This window comes from Misgurnus anguillicaudatus, chromosome 17 (assembly GCF_027580225.2).
Source record: "Misgurnus anguillicaudatus chromosome 17, ASM2758022v2, whole genome shotgun sequence".
Classification (NCBI taxonomy): domain Eukaryota; kingdom Metazoa; phylum Chordata; class Actinopteri; order Cypriniformes; family Cobitidae; genus Misgurnus; species Misgurnus anguillicaudatus.
Window position 1 is genome coordinate 41,347,980 of NC_073353.2, and position 15,238 is coordinate 41,363,217.

General features: G+C 37.3%; 1 protein-coding gene across 3 annotated transcripts in view; it reads right to left on the bottom strand.

Annotated features, from left to right (window-relative positions):
* stk39 (serine threonine kinase 39) overlaps positions 1-15,238 on the bottom strand; it is a 137,898-nt gene that overhangs the window by 41,290 nt on the left and 81,370 nt on the right. For all 3 annotated transcript variants that reach the window (XM_055215240.2, XM_055215241.2, XM_055215239.2), the window contains 2 exons: positions 14,395-14,451; positions 12,300-12,361 (listed from right to left, as the gene is read on the bottom strand). In XM_055215240.2, coding sequence (XP_055071215.2) covers positions 12,300-12,361; positions 14,395-14,451 — 119 coding nt within the window. The remainder of the gene's footprint in view (positions 1-12,299; positions 12,362-14,394; positions 14,452-15,238) is intronic.

The following is a 15,238-nucleotide window of genomic DNA, read 5'->3' on the forward strand; positions in this document are numbered from 1 at the left end:
TAGACGAAAAATATCAAATTTAAGTGATTTTGTGCATAAAACAGGCAAAAAAATCTGCCAATGGGGTAAGCAAAAAATCTTGAACATTTTTATTAAACACTAAATTCAAGAAAAATTTGAAGTACAAAAAATTTTTTGTCACGGCTTAGAACGTGTTTCAACCAATCAGAATGAAGAACCAGAACGGGCCGTTTTATAAATAACTTTTTGATGTATTAACATCATTTAATTATTGCAAACCACTGCATAAGTGTATTGCGACAACCATGTTTGGGCGCTTTCTGTACTTTCGATATTTCTTGCAATAATTTTTAGCTGGAAAGAAATTATTTTCAGAGGAAAACCATTTAAAATGTAATTTTAATAGTCAAATATGAGTTTTAAGCAATTAAAAGTATCAACTATAGGGTGACTATAAAACAGTCAATAGTCTTATAAAAGGAGCCATGTTGTTGTACTCGAAAACACCCATGCATTGCATATTTTAGCTGAAACTGCCTTACATATAAACTTAAAAATACAAGTTTCTATATTGTTTTGCTTTTTTAGATCAATTTACAGTAAAGAAACTCTTAGCCTGACACCAAGCCAGTGCTACTTATTTGTATGCAATATGTTTTCTGTAGTTTATTGTGTACAGAAGATGAATCTATGAGTCAGGTGGCAGAAAGAGTAATGACAGACAATCGCAAGGAAAACTAAGAGCAGTCATTGACATGTCAAAAAAAGACATTGCATTACAAATGGAGCTTCTTCCACTTGGCCTGTTTTAATACGTTGTGTACTAGATAGGGAGTCTAAGCGATAACCTTCATTTATCAAAATATCTTCTTTTGTGTTCAACACTATAAAGAAACAACATGAGGTAGAGTAAATGATGATTTTTGGGTGAACTATCCATTTAAATGAGGTATAGGGAGTCAGGCGATCCCTTTATCACATCAACCCAGACCGTGTAACACAGTCCAGCTTCTGATGCAGAAAAAATAAACTCTACTGCTATCTTAAATAATACTGCTTTATCTGCATGAAAGAAAAAGAGACGTTGGGACTTATTTACATGAATAATATATATACATGCAGCATGTTGTATCATTCAAAAGCAAATCTAAATCCCATACATTAAGCTCTACTGCATGTCTGCTCATTGCAGTCAATGAGAAAATCACTCAGTCACAAAAACACAATGTCCCTCTTGGGATGATTCACAATCTCAGTTCCTCTGTGTAAAATCCAGCTTTATATCTCAACCTGATGTGTCGAGACCATTACATCATTCTTAACACATTTGGCACTTTTAGCCATCGCAGTGCATTCAAGGTAAACTATTTTCAGTATGTTGTTCTTTTGGATCGAACCCGCAACCTTGCACTGGTAATGTAACGCTCCACCAATAAGCTATGGCTGTGTCTCAATCAGCTTCCTTGCTTACCATCATTTATCAAAATATCTTCTTCATCATTTATCACAATACTTCCATAATATTTGTTTTCCTACTATGGAGATCAATGGGGACAATCAGCTGTGTGCTTACCATCATTTATCAAAATATCTTCTTTATCATTTATCACAATACTTCCATTATATTTGTTTTCTTACTATGGAAGTCAATGGTTGAAATAAGCTGTGTGCTTACCATCATTTATCAAATTTTTTGGTATTTTTGGACCTAAATGTATTTTGGATGCTTCAACACATTCTAACTGACCCACTGATGTCACATGGTCTACTTTGATAATGTTTTTATTACCTTTCTGGACATGGAAACTATACATAGATTTTCAATGGAGGGACAGAAAGCTCTCGGACTAAATCTAACGTTAAAACATCTTAAACTGTGTTCTGAAGATGAACGGAGGCCTTCTGAGTTTAGAACGACATATGGGTGAGTCATTAATGACATTATTTTCATGTTTGGATGAACTATCCCTATTAAGTAGTTACGCTGTTCCCTTGGGGGGCAGGGGCAAAAACGAAACAAACAAAAGCCGCTTATCCAGTATGTAAATACACATAGACAATGGTGTCCCCCATCTCCGGAAAAACAAGGCGATTTTAACCGCAAAATGTACACTTTTAAATATACAAAAACTGCTATTTCAAACATGTAGAGGCTTCTTCGTGATCTCAACTAACAGATTCTGCAAAAAAACGAAAATCACCAAACTTTCTTTCTCATTATCTCGAAAGTTGTGCCGCCGACTTGTGTCACTGGTTTCCGTGACGGGTCACAAATCTTCTTTTGTGTTCATTAGAAAAAAAATTCATACAGGTTTAGAACAACAAGAGGATGAGAAAATGATAACTGTTTTTGGTGAACTATCCCTTTAATCTTGCGTTCCCACCAAACGCGTATAGAGCATTAAAAGTTACGTCTACCGCATCTAGTTTGCAGTTTGAACATTTTTAATGCATTCGCCTGTCAATTTCGCTTTACAAAGTAAAGCATTTGAAGCTAAATTGCTGCGAAATATCAGTCATTCCTCCATTTTGAATAAGTGTCTCCTGATTGGTTAACGCAGCGCGTCTAACACACTAGTTTAACACAAAGCCATGTGTTAAAATTAACACATCCAGGATGTGTTAATTTTAACACATTATGTGTCATTTCGTGCTGATTTAGAGTTCATATAAATAAAAGGGACAACACAAGATGTGTTAAAACAACACAAAGTGTGTTGTTCTAAAAATAACACAGAGATGTGTTAAATTAAGGACAACACACTAGGTGTGTTGTCCTTAACTAGACACAAGATGTGTTAATTTAACACATTCGTTTTAAGAGTGTGTGGTTGCTTTTTGCATGCCATATTTGCTGGTAATTTATATCATAATTCAAAAAGAAAATGGTCAGCCACTACAATAAAACCATAAAATGTGTGATAATACAACAGGAAAGAGGTGTTCTTACTGTAGGACTACATCTTAATATCACTGTAATGCATCATCTCTTGTGGCCAAATGTTTTCAATAAATCAGGCAACTGTAATTAATTCTCAATGTTCAAAGGTGCATTTCAATGAAAGAACAGTGTTTGCAAAAACCGCATCTATAAACTAAATGAAAACAAAACTGCATTTAAAAGTCTAAATGGAGCCTGTATAAGTCGTTTGTGCTGAATTAAATGCAGCAGGGTAAAGCTTACTGTAGATTTGAACAAACCCTAACCAGACAAATTCATATTGGAAATTCAATATCCTGCTGTATTGCACGGCTCTGAACAATAATATCATTTATTATCATAACTGTAGGCTGTTTATGGTCACAAATAGAAGTGCCAACTTGGATCGCACTACAACATGTGGTCACAGGTGCGAGTTTATCAACATTTAACAATATCTTCAAACACGCCTTGATCATTTAATATCCTGACTTAACGATATCCATTTCATAAATGAGCATTAGTCTCACAGCTTGAGGTTAACTCGCAAGGTATCGAAAAATGAAGCGAATTTAAATTCAAAGCAATATGTGAAAACTCATCCTCTCCTGAAGATCCCTCACGCTCTCAGCGTCTCTACACATCTCTTATTATCTTATCCAACAAAGATATTTTTCTGTCTGCCAGTTGAATCGCAATAAAGCCCAGATTTATAGACTTCTATTTTCTACACTTCTTACAGTTTTCAGAGATTTTAAAGGAAAATCTATCAGACTATCAGAAAACGCACCAAAACAACTTTTCTTGTTAAACAAGCCAATATTGTGATGGTTAACCAGTGAACAGAGCAGCATCATTCATTATTAAAGCGAAGTTAGCTTTTATATTTATTTTTTAATACTTTTATTCTGTGGATTCAGACAAAATTTCTAGCGGAAATACTTTAATTGATTTTCTCTGTAGTTTTTATCGTTGATATTAATAAATCAATATCAGGGTATGTGTAGCTTTACTCTTACTGACAGTAACACCATAAATCATGAACCTTAATTTTAGTTGTATTTCAAGCAAAAATTCTATACTGTATAATATCTCTATAGATATAAAGTATAGATATGTGTTTGAAATACAACTGAAATTAAGGTTTATGTGTTTAGATAGGCCAAATAAAAAGAATGAAAAGTTTTTCATAGGGCTGGAAATTGTGACCAATTTGGCGATTCGATTTGATACTTGTTTATTGGTCAATGACGTGACGTTAATTATTTTGTGTCTGTTTGGTTCAATTAAATGTGAAAGGGTTAAAATTTCAAAATAAATTTGCAGATTACTTGCATACATTCTCTTTTTTGGGGACCAAGTCTAAAATTCCTGGTTTTATTTCATTTTGAAAGAATATTTGGGGGGCAATTGCAAAAATGTCAATTGGTGTAACTTGTATTTATGAAAATATAAATATATTCATAAAAATGTGGAATAAAATATTAATTATCTAGTTTAGTGTAATATGATTTTTTTACATACATTTTAACATAATTTTTAGAAAATTATATTTTAGAATGTTTTTTTATGATTACGCTTACATGCCATCACGGTGGATTAAAAAATATTTAATATTTCTCATTCTTTGGTGCAATTGGCGGTTACACCATTTGACATTTTTAGGTCCATTCAGTCTTAACTTTCATAAAAATTGTGAAAATGTATTTTTTTTATTGCAAAACATAATATATGCAATATGTGCATTGAAATAAACCTTATGCATGCTTTTAAAACAAGTTTTTAATAAAGAGTTTTGAATTTCTCATCTTGCCGAACCGTTTTTGTCACTGACCCTTATATAATTTAGATTTGAATTGATTCTGTATCAATGTTTCATCACAAATGTTCATTTTGCAATAATAACACTTTACATTAACTTTAACTGTACAAACTGAACAATGCAAAAAAATTGTAAACGTGCAACAATTGAATTTAATTTAAAAATATAAAACTTTTAGGCCTGGTGTCACAGACAAGGCTTAGATTAAGCCAGGATTACGCCTGTTAAATTAGGACATTTAAGTCGCTTTTATAAATGTGATTTATAGGGCATACACACCAAACGCAAATTCAACGATTTGCACAGGTAAATTACATACAAAGTAGGGTTGTGCCGATAGAGGATATCATCGTCCATCGTGATGGTTGACTGACATCACGATGGAGAGACACCATCGTGATGCCACGCCCCCTCCCCACTCCGCTGCGAGTCATCATACACTTACTCTCTTCTAGACTATATAGACTATAGTTAACCTAATATCTTTGCGTGAATTGCTCTATAAATTAAATAGAAAATATAACTAATGCATATATGCTATTTTAAATACTGTAGTCTGCCTGAGACGTGACGTGTGTTAGTCTGTGAAAATATCCTGTCAGGCATTTGATCTTGACTAGGGATGGGCACGGATATTCGAATATTCGAATGGCAATAATAATTCGAATTTAAAAAATGCGATTCGAATGTTTGTTTGTTTTTAATGTGCCACCAAAGGGTAACAACTTATTTAATGCTTTTTCACTTCATCTATACTGTCTTTTACAGACTTAAATGTAAAATATACATGAACATTAATTTGTATGTATTTCTGATTGTTTGGCAATGCAGATTGCAGACGAATTTAAGTTTTTCCTTTTATCTCCGGGTTTGTCCGCGCCGTATTTGGCCACTGGCTCAGTGAGGGCTCAAACGTGCTTCTCCGCCGCCCGAATCAACACATCATGAGAGATTTGTAAGCTTTCTGTTATAAAGTCTACTTTATTTTGTTAATAAGGAGACAGACACGGAGAACGAAATGAAACGGAGAACATTTATTATATGCGGTGCTCTTTCGAAAATGAACCGGATAACTGCACATGGCAGTTTAAAGCAAAGCACCGTCTTTGTGAAATGTTGTTAAATTAAGCTAACGTTAGTAACTTTGCACAGTCAACAATAAGGTATCGAGTCGCTTACGTTATTTGCAAAATAATGTTAAATACAGATATTCAATCTTGTTCAATCCGTCTGTTGTTTTTATCGGATAACCTTCATCAGGAAGAGTTTTCTCCGCAGCACCGGCATTATTGTATCTAGTCAGAAGAACGGGCTTTCACCGAAGCGGGTAGGATAAATACGGTTTTCTTTATTCACAAATACATGTCAAACTAAACTGAGAAGATATTTATATGGCGACTGAGCAGTCGGTTATGTAGATGTGTTTTTTCGTTTGCTCCGGGCTCTTATTTGGAGTCTGTTTAAGGGTTTAAATGATGATAGCCTACTTTGTCAAGTCCTCAAACTTTAAACTTCACAAGTCCTCAAACTTCGCTTAGATTTGGGGTTACTGTTAGTGTATAATATTTGGTATAATATAATGTATGTAAGATCAAACAGTAATGAATTAATACTAACGACCGACTTGAAACTAAGGATTTGACTAGACTTCGCTCCGCATTAAGTTTTAATGCATTTTTTTCTGTAGGATATTTTTTAAGAAGAATTTAAAATATATAATGTTGTTATATATTTTACAATGTTTTCAACTTAAAAATACATACATATATATACATACAGAATATAAGTTTAGCTTGTTGTGGATATTTCCTAATTATAATCCTTCTGTGAAATTATGACAAAATGAAAAATACAAAACACGCATGTCTTAATTAACATAATTTAAATAAACGAATATTCGTTCTTTAAGAGCTTAAATATTCGAAAAATTAAATATTAAAAGTAATAGTAAATTACTGGTAATAGTAAGTTCCTGGAAAATGCCCATCCCTAATCTTGACATTGCTAGAATCTTGTCTTTTTACATGTTGTACATTTATCTTAAAATAATTAATTTTGTACAAGAAAACAGACCATATTAATAATTTATTAGTAGCCTATTGTAGTGTCTCGGGAGATCGTGCTCATTGTTACATTGAGGCTATACTGCACTGAAGCGGCAGATTAGGATATAAACCCAGAATTCAGCGAACGTCAAGAACAAGAAAATGGGAACAACACTCCGACCGAAACGCGGGATTTACATACACAGACCATGTTTAAATTTTGATGTGTCTGGCCCTGTTCACTTTGTCTAGTTTTAATAAGCTGCGGATTGAAGTGCTGGCTGCTCCCCACGGTGCTGAAGACCCGCTCTCTGACGGAGTACTGGTGGCACATATGCACAGATATTTACATGCAAAATTTGGAAAGCGCGGAGGAGTCGTTGGGTTAGTAAAATAACGAAATTATAGCTTTTAAATAGAAAAAAATATTTATGTAAAGAGATTAAAAAGTGCTTAAAAGTGCACAACTCTTCTTCAGTGGATTAAAGCTACTTTTTCCCCTTATGTGCAACCTATAGGAAAGAGACATTAGTTGGGATAGTAAAATAACAAAATTATAGATTTTAAGTACAGAATAGTATTTATGTAAAATATATATTAAAATAAAAAGTGCACAACTCTTTTTAAGTGGAAGTAATAAAGTAAAATAACGAATAATAATTATTAGAGCCCGACCGATATGCATTTTTTGGGGCCGATGCCGATACAGATATTAGGGAGTAAAAAAAGACCGATAACGATATATCGGCCGATATTCTTTATGTGCATATTATAGTACAGTACACATATACTACAGTATATTATACTACTACAGTACTGTACATAGAATACACTATACATTAACAGAATATACTATATATATAAATACTTTTTTGTAATGATCACATCACTCACAAATGTGGTGAACAAACACTTAAAATGACGTGATAAAGATATGTAATATAGTCAGGTGTGTTTTACAAGTTAACAATAAACTATATTATCCAAAATGATTCTGATATAAGTGCACAAAACAGTAAACTTGACTTATTATAAATAACTTTAAAACACAAACAAAACAAAATACATATAACTTAAATAATTGTCAGTTTTGACGAGAATAATGTTATATTGGGCTTATTTAAAAAAAATAGAAACGTATAAAGTCATTGTTTATTAGCTTTACAGTAAGTTATACTTCACAAATTAAATAGAAACTTACCGTTCAGACGACAATGCTTGACTTACTGAGAATATAATGATGTAGGCTAATGTTTAATGTACTGCACAACGTTTTTATAACACGAACCCACAGTGTTCTGTCGGGACTTTAAACTTTTATAAAACTAAAGCGTCTACATTCTCGCTAAATAAAAGAGGCGGAGAGAAAAGTTACGCGAGCTTATTTAATCAATTGCATGTTCAGTAACAACACAAGCAGCTGTACTCCCACAGACTGCGCGTCAGTTTAAGCGCGTCCTTTCTCCGCCTCGCGTCATTTCTTCCGCTTGCGTTTTAAACAACTCGCAAGTGGACAAAAGCGACGGATTAAAAACACCAAATGTAAACAGAAATGTGTCTCTCTCGCACACTCATAATCCAATCGACCAAAGCGCGTCTTAATACCAGGTGTATAATGTTGTAAAGAAACCGCGTGACTGCCGCCACCTGAACTGACTGAAGTGAAAGGGGCGGGGAATTGGCTGGTGTCACTCCAGTTAGTGACCTGGGTCGCCATTAGCAACCAATAGGGCGCGCTCTGCTGGCCAAACAAGTACTTACATCTTTCAAAAGCATTTAATGTTTTTTGAAAGGGACGTTCATATCGGCTTCATATCTGCGGCTTATACGCCGATACAGATATATCTGCGACATGCTCATATCGGCCGATAAAATCGGCAAAACGATAAATCGGTCGGGCTCTAATAATTATATAATAACGAATAATAACGAAAAATTAAAATACCCCCCCACCTAACGATATCATCGTCCATCGCGATGGTTTACGTAACCATCGTCAACTGCGAATTTATGGGGACATCGCCCAACCCTAATACAAAGTCAATGACTGCAAAGACGCGAATAGACACAAACACGTGTGGGCGAAGGGAATGACACAAAATGGGCGGCCTAATTGCCACGAAAACATGCTCTATTCACCTCAAATGCATCTTTTTACACAAGTTGAAAATATTCAACTCAAGTTAAATCCTGCAAATAATCTAGAATGAGGAATGCGATGCTTCGCCGCATTCAGACCGCCAGCAAATAGCAGTAGCAGAATGACGCCATCTCATTCATTTCAATGGAAGCGAGCGAAGTGACCGTTGACAACCGGATGGGCGTGTCCAGCCATGCGAGAAAGTTAAGAAAAGTTTAACTTCGTGCAAATGATGAAAATTTTTTGGGAGCGACTACCAATGGTAGAGAAGGGACGGTACTCATTTGTTTATGACAACAAGATCTAGAAACACCTCATTAAAAGAGACGGGAGGCAGACAGCGAGAAAGTTGCTGGCCGTCTGAACAAGGGGTTCAGAAAAAAGCATTACTGGAGTGCATCTTGAGACAAACCAACGGCACTTATATATATTTAAAGATATGTCAGGGCATGTTGTTGTCATTTAAAACAGCTCAAACATGCATTTTCTTCTAGAACTAAGCTTAAGGCTTGTCTGCAAACCCGGGCCTTCTAAGCAGGCCCATAAAGCCTTTGTCTGGACATTGGATATACAAAAAACTTTGTCAACCTCATCTTTATCATCATTGCATTTGAACATGAAATACTTCCACGCATCAGACTTTAATTTCTCCGGGGCTGGCTTTCTTTGGCTATCATAATATTCTGCTAAGTCTTATTTTTATTTTAAGTGAAAAGGTGGCAATATTGATCCTATGAAGTAAAACATGAAAATTAACAGTGGGTTCACACCAGCCGCGTTTGAGGTGTCAAAACTGCGTCTACTGCGCCTAGTTTGCCGCTTGAACAGTTTGAGTTTACTCGCTTCATTCGCGTGGGAAATTCTAGTCATTGAGACATTTACATGGAAATTTACGTCATGGAAGTGGCTTCTGCGACTCCGCTCACTTCCTGTAATCACGTCACTACTAGAGCAAGCTCCTGATTGGTTAACGCGGCACGTTTTTCCCCCAAAGTTAAATTTTTCAACTCGTGCGTTTGCCCCGGCAATGCTCAATTTGCGCCATTCGCGGGTCTAGTCGAAATCGCGTCTACCGCACCGTGCTAACCGCCTCATTCGCGATGCGAGACCTCCAGATGCGCTTCAACACGTCTTTACATTGACTTAACATTGAAATCACTCGCGCTTGACATCTCTACCGCGGCTGGTCTGAACACAGCATAAAAATCGATTCAGGTATTTCCCAAATTAATATTGTTTGGTTAAATTGAAGATTGGGAAATCAATATTTTTACCCAGCTATAATTCTTCATCTCATTTAAACATTTTGATGGAGAGATTAACAAATAAAGGAGTCTGGCGCCAGTGCTAAAACAACCTGGAATAACGTAACAAGCCTATTATACCACCTAGCCAAATGAGGACATTTGAGCCAAATATTCAGATTATCATTGGGTCAAGCACACATAAGCCTCAGTCGCACTGTTTGCATGCGACTTACACTCCCTCTTCTTATTTATTTGTTCATGAATGTTTACATTGAGAACTATTTGCCGAGTTAATTGAAATCATTTTTAAAATCATTTAGCAAACATGCACACAAACAGGTTTGTCCCATCACTTTCCCTCCCATTATCTTCATCTGGCCGATGAGCCGAACACCTGCTCTCACTGCTGACAACACCGCGCAAATGGATGCCAGCCATTTGTCTCCCTTCATCTGCATCTGTTTATCACAGCTACCTCACCTCTGTCTCTCCATCTCTGTGATAAAGGATCAAACTCAGCTGTCCACTTTGCTTGATTTGGATCCTGTTTTTGGCAGGGAATCGATGCCATTTATAGGTTTCAATGATGAAACTCATACCTTCTGTCATGTCGAACTGAGGGTGTTAGAGGACAATTGATAAACAGATTTCAATGTAATAATCTGTTTTAAATGTGACTCCTAGCATTTTCAGCATTCGTGCAAAATGAAGTTGAGAAGTATACATGTCTACACTCACCTAAAGGATTATTAAGAACACCATACTTATACTGTGTTTGACCCCCTTTCGCCTTCAGAACTGCCTTAATTCTATGTGGCATTGATTCAATGAGGTGCTGAAAGCATTCTTTAGAAATGTGGGCCCATATTGATAGGATAGCATCTTGCAGTTGATGGAGATTTGTGGGATGCACATCGAGGGCACAAAGCTTCCGTTCCACCCCATCCCAAAGATGTTCTATTGGGTTGAGATCTGGTGACTGTGGGGGCCATTTTAGTACAGTGAACTCATTGTCATGTTAAGAAACCAATTTGAAATGATTCAAGCTTTGTGACATGCTGCATTATCCTGCTGGAAGTAGCCATCAGAAGATGAGTACATGGTGGTCATAAAGAGATGGACATGGTCAGAAACAATGCTCAGGTAGGCAGTGGAATTTAAACGATGCCTAATTGGCACTAAGGGGCGAAAGTGTGCCAAGAAAACATCCCCCACACCATTACACCACCACCACCAGCCTGCACAGTGGTAACAAGGCATGATGGATCCATGTTCTCATTCTGTTTATGCCAAATTCTGACTCTACCATCTGAATGTCTCAACAGAAATCGAGACTCATCAGACCAGGCAACATTTTTCAGTCTTCAACTGTCCAATTTTGGTGAGCTTGTGCAAATTGTAGCCTCTTTTTCCTATTTGTAGTGGTGATGAGTGGTACCCGGTGGGATCTTCTGCTGTTGCAGTCCATCCGCCTCAAGGTTGTGCGTGTTGTGGCTTCACAAATGCTTTGCTGCATACCTCGGTTGTAACGAGTGGTTATTTCAGTCAAAGTTGCTCTTCTATCAGCTTGAATCAGTCGGCTCATTCTCCTCTGGCCTCTAGCATCAACATAACATTTTCGCCCACAGGACTGCCACATACTGGATGTTTTTCCCTTTTTACACCATTCTTTGTAAACCCTAGAAATGGTTGTGCGTGAAAATCCCAGTAACTGAGCAGATTGTGAAATACTCAGACCGGCCCATCTGGCACCAGCAAGCATGCAACAGGTGTTTCTAATAATCCTTTAGGTAAGTGTATATTCAAATAACAGGACTGTCATTTGTTGTCAAACAGTCACTTCTGTATTTCGGACATGCACGGCCCTTTCCTGCTGAGCTGCTGATCTTTCTCTAGCATGGATTTGAATGAGGATAGGGCAGGAGGATGCAGACATAAAGTCAGATTGAAAGAAATGCAATTGATAAATCCCATTAAATGCAGAGCACTTTCTTGTGAGGCGAGAGATTGAGAGAGATCATTTAAAAAGACACACAGTTCCTCCCGCACGCCCAACTATTAGGCCACTTTATAGCCGACATGCCTGAGCGCCTCAGACGCTTGTGCTCTTTTTAGTCAGGATAAAAGAAGTATGAAGGAGGGGTGCAGAAGCATTAAGGCTCACCTTAACCTCAGGACCATGTTCACTGCTACCTGAGCATTCGATGATTTCTCCAACGGTTGAACCTAGACAGACAAAAGACATAAAGGTGAGTTGCCTACACACAGAATCTAAGTAAATCATAGATGTTTTGGAAATGTGAAGCGAGAGACTGTGCTAGTCAGCCCAATAGATGCTCTTATTAAACCATTGACTGGACCAATAAAGAAGCATCTGATGCTTAAATACACTGGAAAAAGGATCAATTGTTCCTCCAGGTTTTTTGTGATTTACTGTTTTCTACATAAAATAAGGTAAACAAATTCTGTGCATGAAAATACAATCTTAATATCTTTAATACTGACTGAGTAAGGTCATGTCAAAGACTGAAATCGATGTGAAATCAGTGGTGTGCAAACACTAGATTACTGGTGAGATTACTTGAGTTTTTTGTGTCGCGCACGAATGCTCTCCTCTATTCTCTGATACGACCAGATGGGTCAAACCGGAAATGTTAATAAGCTCTTTGCTGATTGGCTTGGATTTTTCAACTTGCGCAGAAGACGTATGTGAAGTTTTAGTCTTGAATGAGAAGTGAGAGTCGAACAAATGTCCGCTAGTGAACTAACTGTTTACAGTTTTTATATCGTAATCCGGTCAGAAACGTCAAGATTGTATGCCGAACAAATCGTTTTGGATTAAAAGGCTTGGATATTCCATTTCCTTGGACTCTTAGGGAGTTATGAACAATTTGTTTTGGACAATCTCACCGAAGCGGATAAAGTGAAGATTTTGAAGATAAGTAAACAAACTGCGCCACCCGGTTCAGGTAACTAACAGCTAGATTACAGTTTTACAGTTTTATGACTGCTATAAATCATCTTATGCTTTGCGTGTGTGCTTAATGAATCCTGAGAGTCTAAGCTTTCAAACGATGTGCTGCGTGACCGTATATTTTGAAGATTTAATGCTTCAAAGTTACAATGAAGTTTATGCAGCCTCATTTCCGGAGGGGGTGTGTGCCGTGTACAGCACAGTGTTCCTTTTTAGGTTAAATGCAAATGAGTTGATGAAATGCAAACAGTGATCGCCATAATGGTGGTTTGTTGAATTTGAAACTCAATTGTGCTGTCAATTTCTCTTTCTCTCTCTCTCTGCACTAAATGGCAGTGCCGTGGTTGGATAGTGCCGATTAAGGGGCGATATTATTATTATAAGTTCCCCTACTGACATCACAAGGGGAGCCAAATTTCAATGTAATTCAATGTATCCGACCCGAAATGACCCAAATCACTTTATACCCAAACCCGACGTGCATAAATATTTTTTTTTAAAGGAAGACCCGCCCCGAGACAAACCCTAGAAAATTAGACCAAAGTCCGACCCGAACCAGTGGCAATTTTTTTTAACCTGACTGGACCCGAATGCAAATGGCACCAACATGTGTGCAGTCGGCAGCCCCGCACGCAGCACTCAGACAAAAAGAAACCCAGCTGGTCTTGCAACCAATTTGGCGAGCTGCTCCATTTGTTTTACTTTGTTATCTAACGTCGACACCAAGGTAACCGCTAAAATGTACATTTAAAATTGACTGACATGCCGCTAATATTATACCCCACCCGTGTTCGAGGCACACGTGAAATTTTAGACCCGAACCCGATCTAAGTGGACCTGTGAAGACCTATACTGTAAACACAAATCAAAGCTTCAAAAAACACAGATAGAACGGGAGCTTAAAACATGGAAAAAGTCAGATTTTCATGATGGTTACATTATGCATCAGATAGCAATTTTTATACCTGACCTCTTTTAGAAAAAGTTAATCTTGAATGAAGCTTTTTTACTGAGCTCGTCACAATACACTCTGGGGTTGACTTGGCAAAAAGCTACTTGCAATTCAGCCTTAAACTCCAGCCAAAAGAAGAAGGTCTAATAATTATTTGGAACAGGAGGCCCTGAGCTCTTTCAAGCTCTTGGGTCTAATAGGCTCCCTCAAGGCCAGTCGGACCCCCGGGTCGTGTTAAGCCCATTCAGAGCCGAGCCGCCCCACAGCGTGCAGCATCAGGACCACTGAATCAAGACAAATCACTGCTGTATTGTCAGGCCGAGCGGCCCTCACCTGGGGATGCTGAATGGAGAGGTTCTCTACCGGGAGACTGTTGGCATTCACTTCACCCTGTAGAGGCAAAATCAAGTGTTTAAGAGTGTAGAAAGGTACAGAAAAACATCTCTTGCTGTTTCTTTTTTATTCAATCCAAGGACATTTCTGGGGAATCTGAGCTTTCCACTGCCTGAAAGCCTCTACTGAAAGTCATGACATTTTGTAATCCAGTGAGAGAAAATACAAGTGGGACATCACTGCGCTCATGGAAAATACATCTGTGTTTGCATTGCTTAATTGCTATTTGTCCACTGCGGTTCAATAGGCCACACTTGTTCATTATTTAATACATCATTTATTAGACACATACTGCAATCCCCCGATACTCTCAATTAAAGGGATCTAACAATACTTTGGTCATTAATTAAATCTATTCACAGACAAACACCGTCAGGCAAGCCAAATGTCTGCTGGCTCTAATTTGTAGCCTTTATACTCATCTCTTATACATTTTACGTAAGGTATAATTGATGACGGGTCGTTGAATTATTAGAAAATAATGCACATCCAAGGTGGTAATGCGGCAAGACGCAAGCGTCCTTTAAATTATTTTCTAATTATTCAAAGGACTGGAGTCAATTATTCTGCTTATACCACGGTTACCACAGACATTGCTCTGGTGGATTTTTTAAGACCAGGGTTTCCCGCAGCACATTTCAGGCGGCCCACCTAAGCTTGGAAACCCTACCGCCTTAACTAGGTCATCCAAAAAAAAATTATTAGATATAATTGTTGAGCGCTCTTGCTCATGTTATTTATGTGCATTATTTACATGCTACAGTAGTTACACTCCTTTAAGATA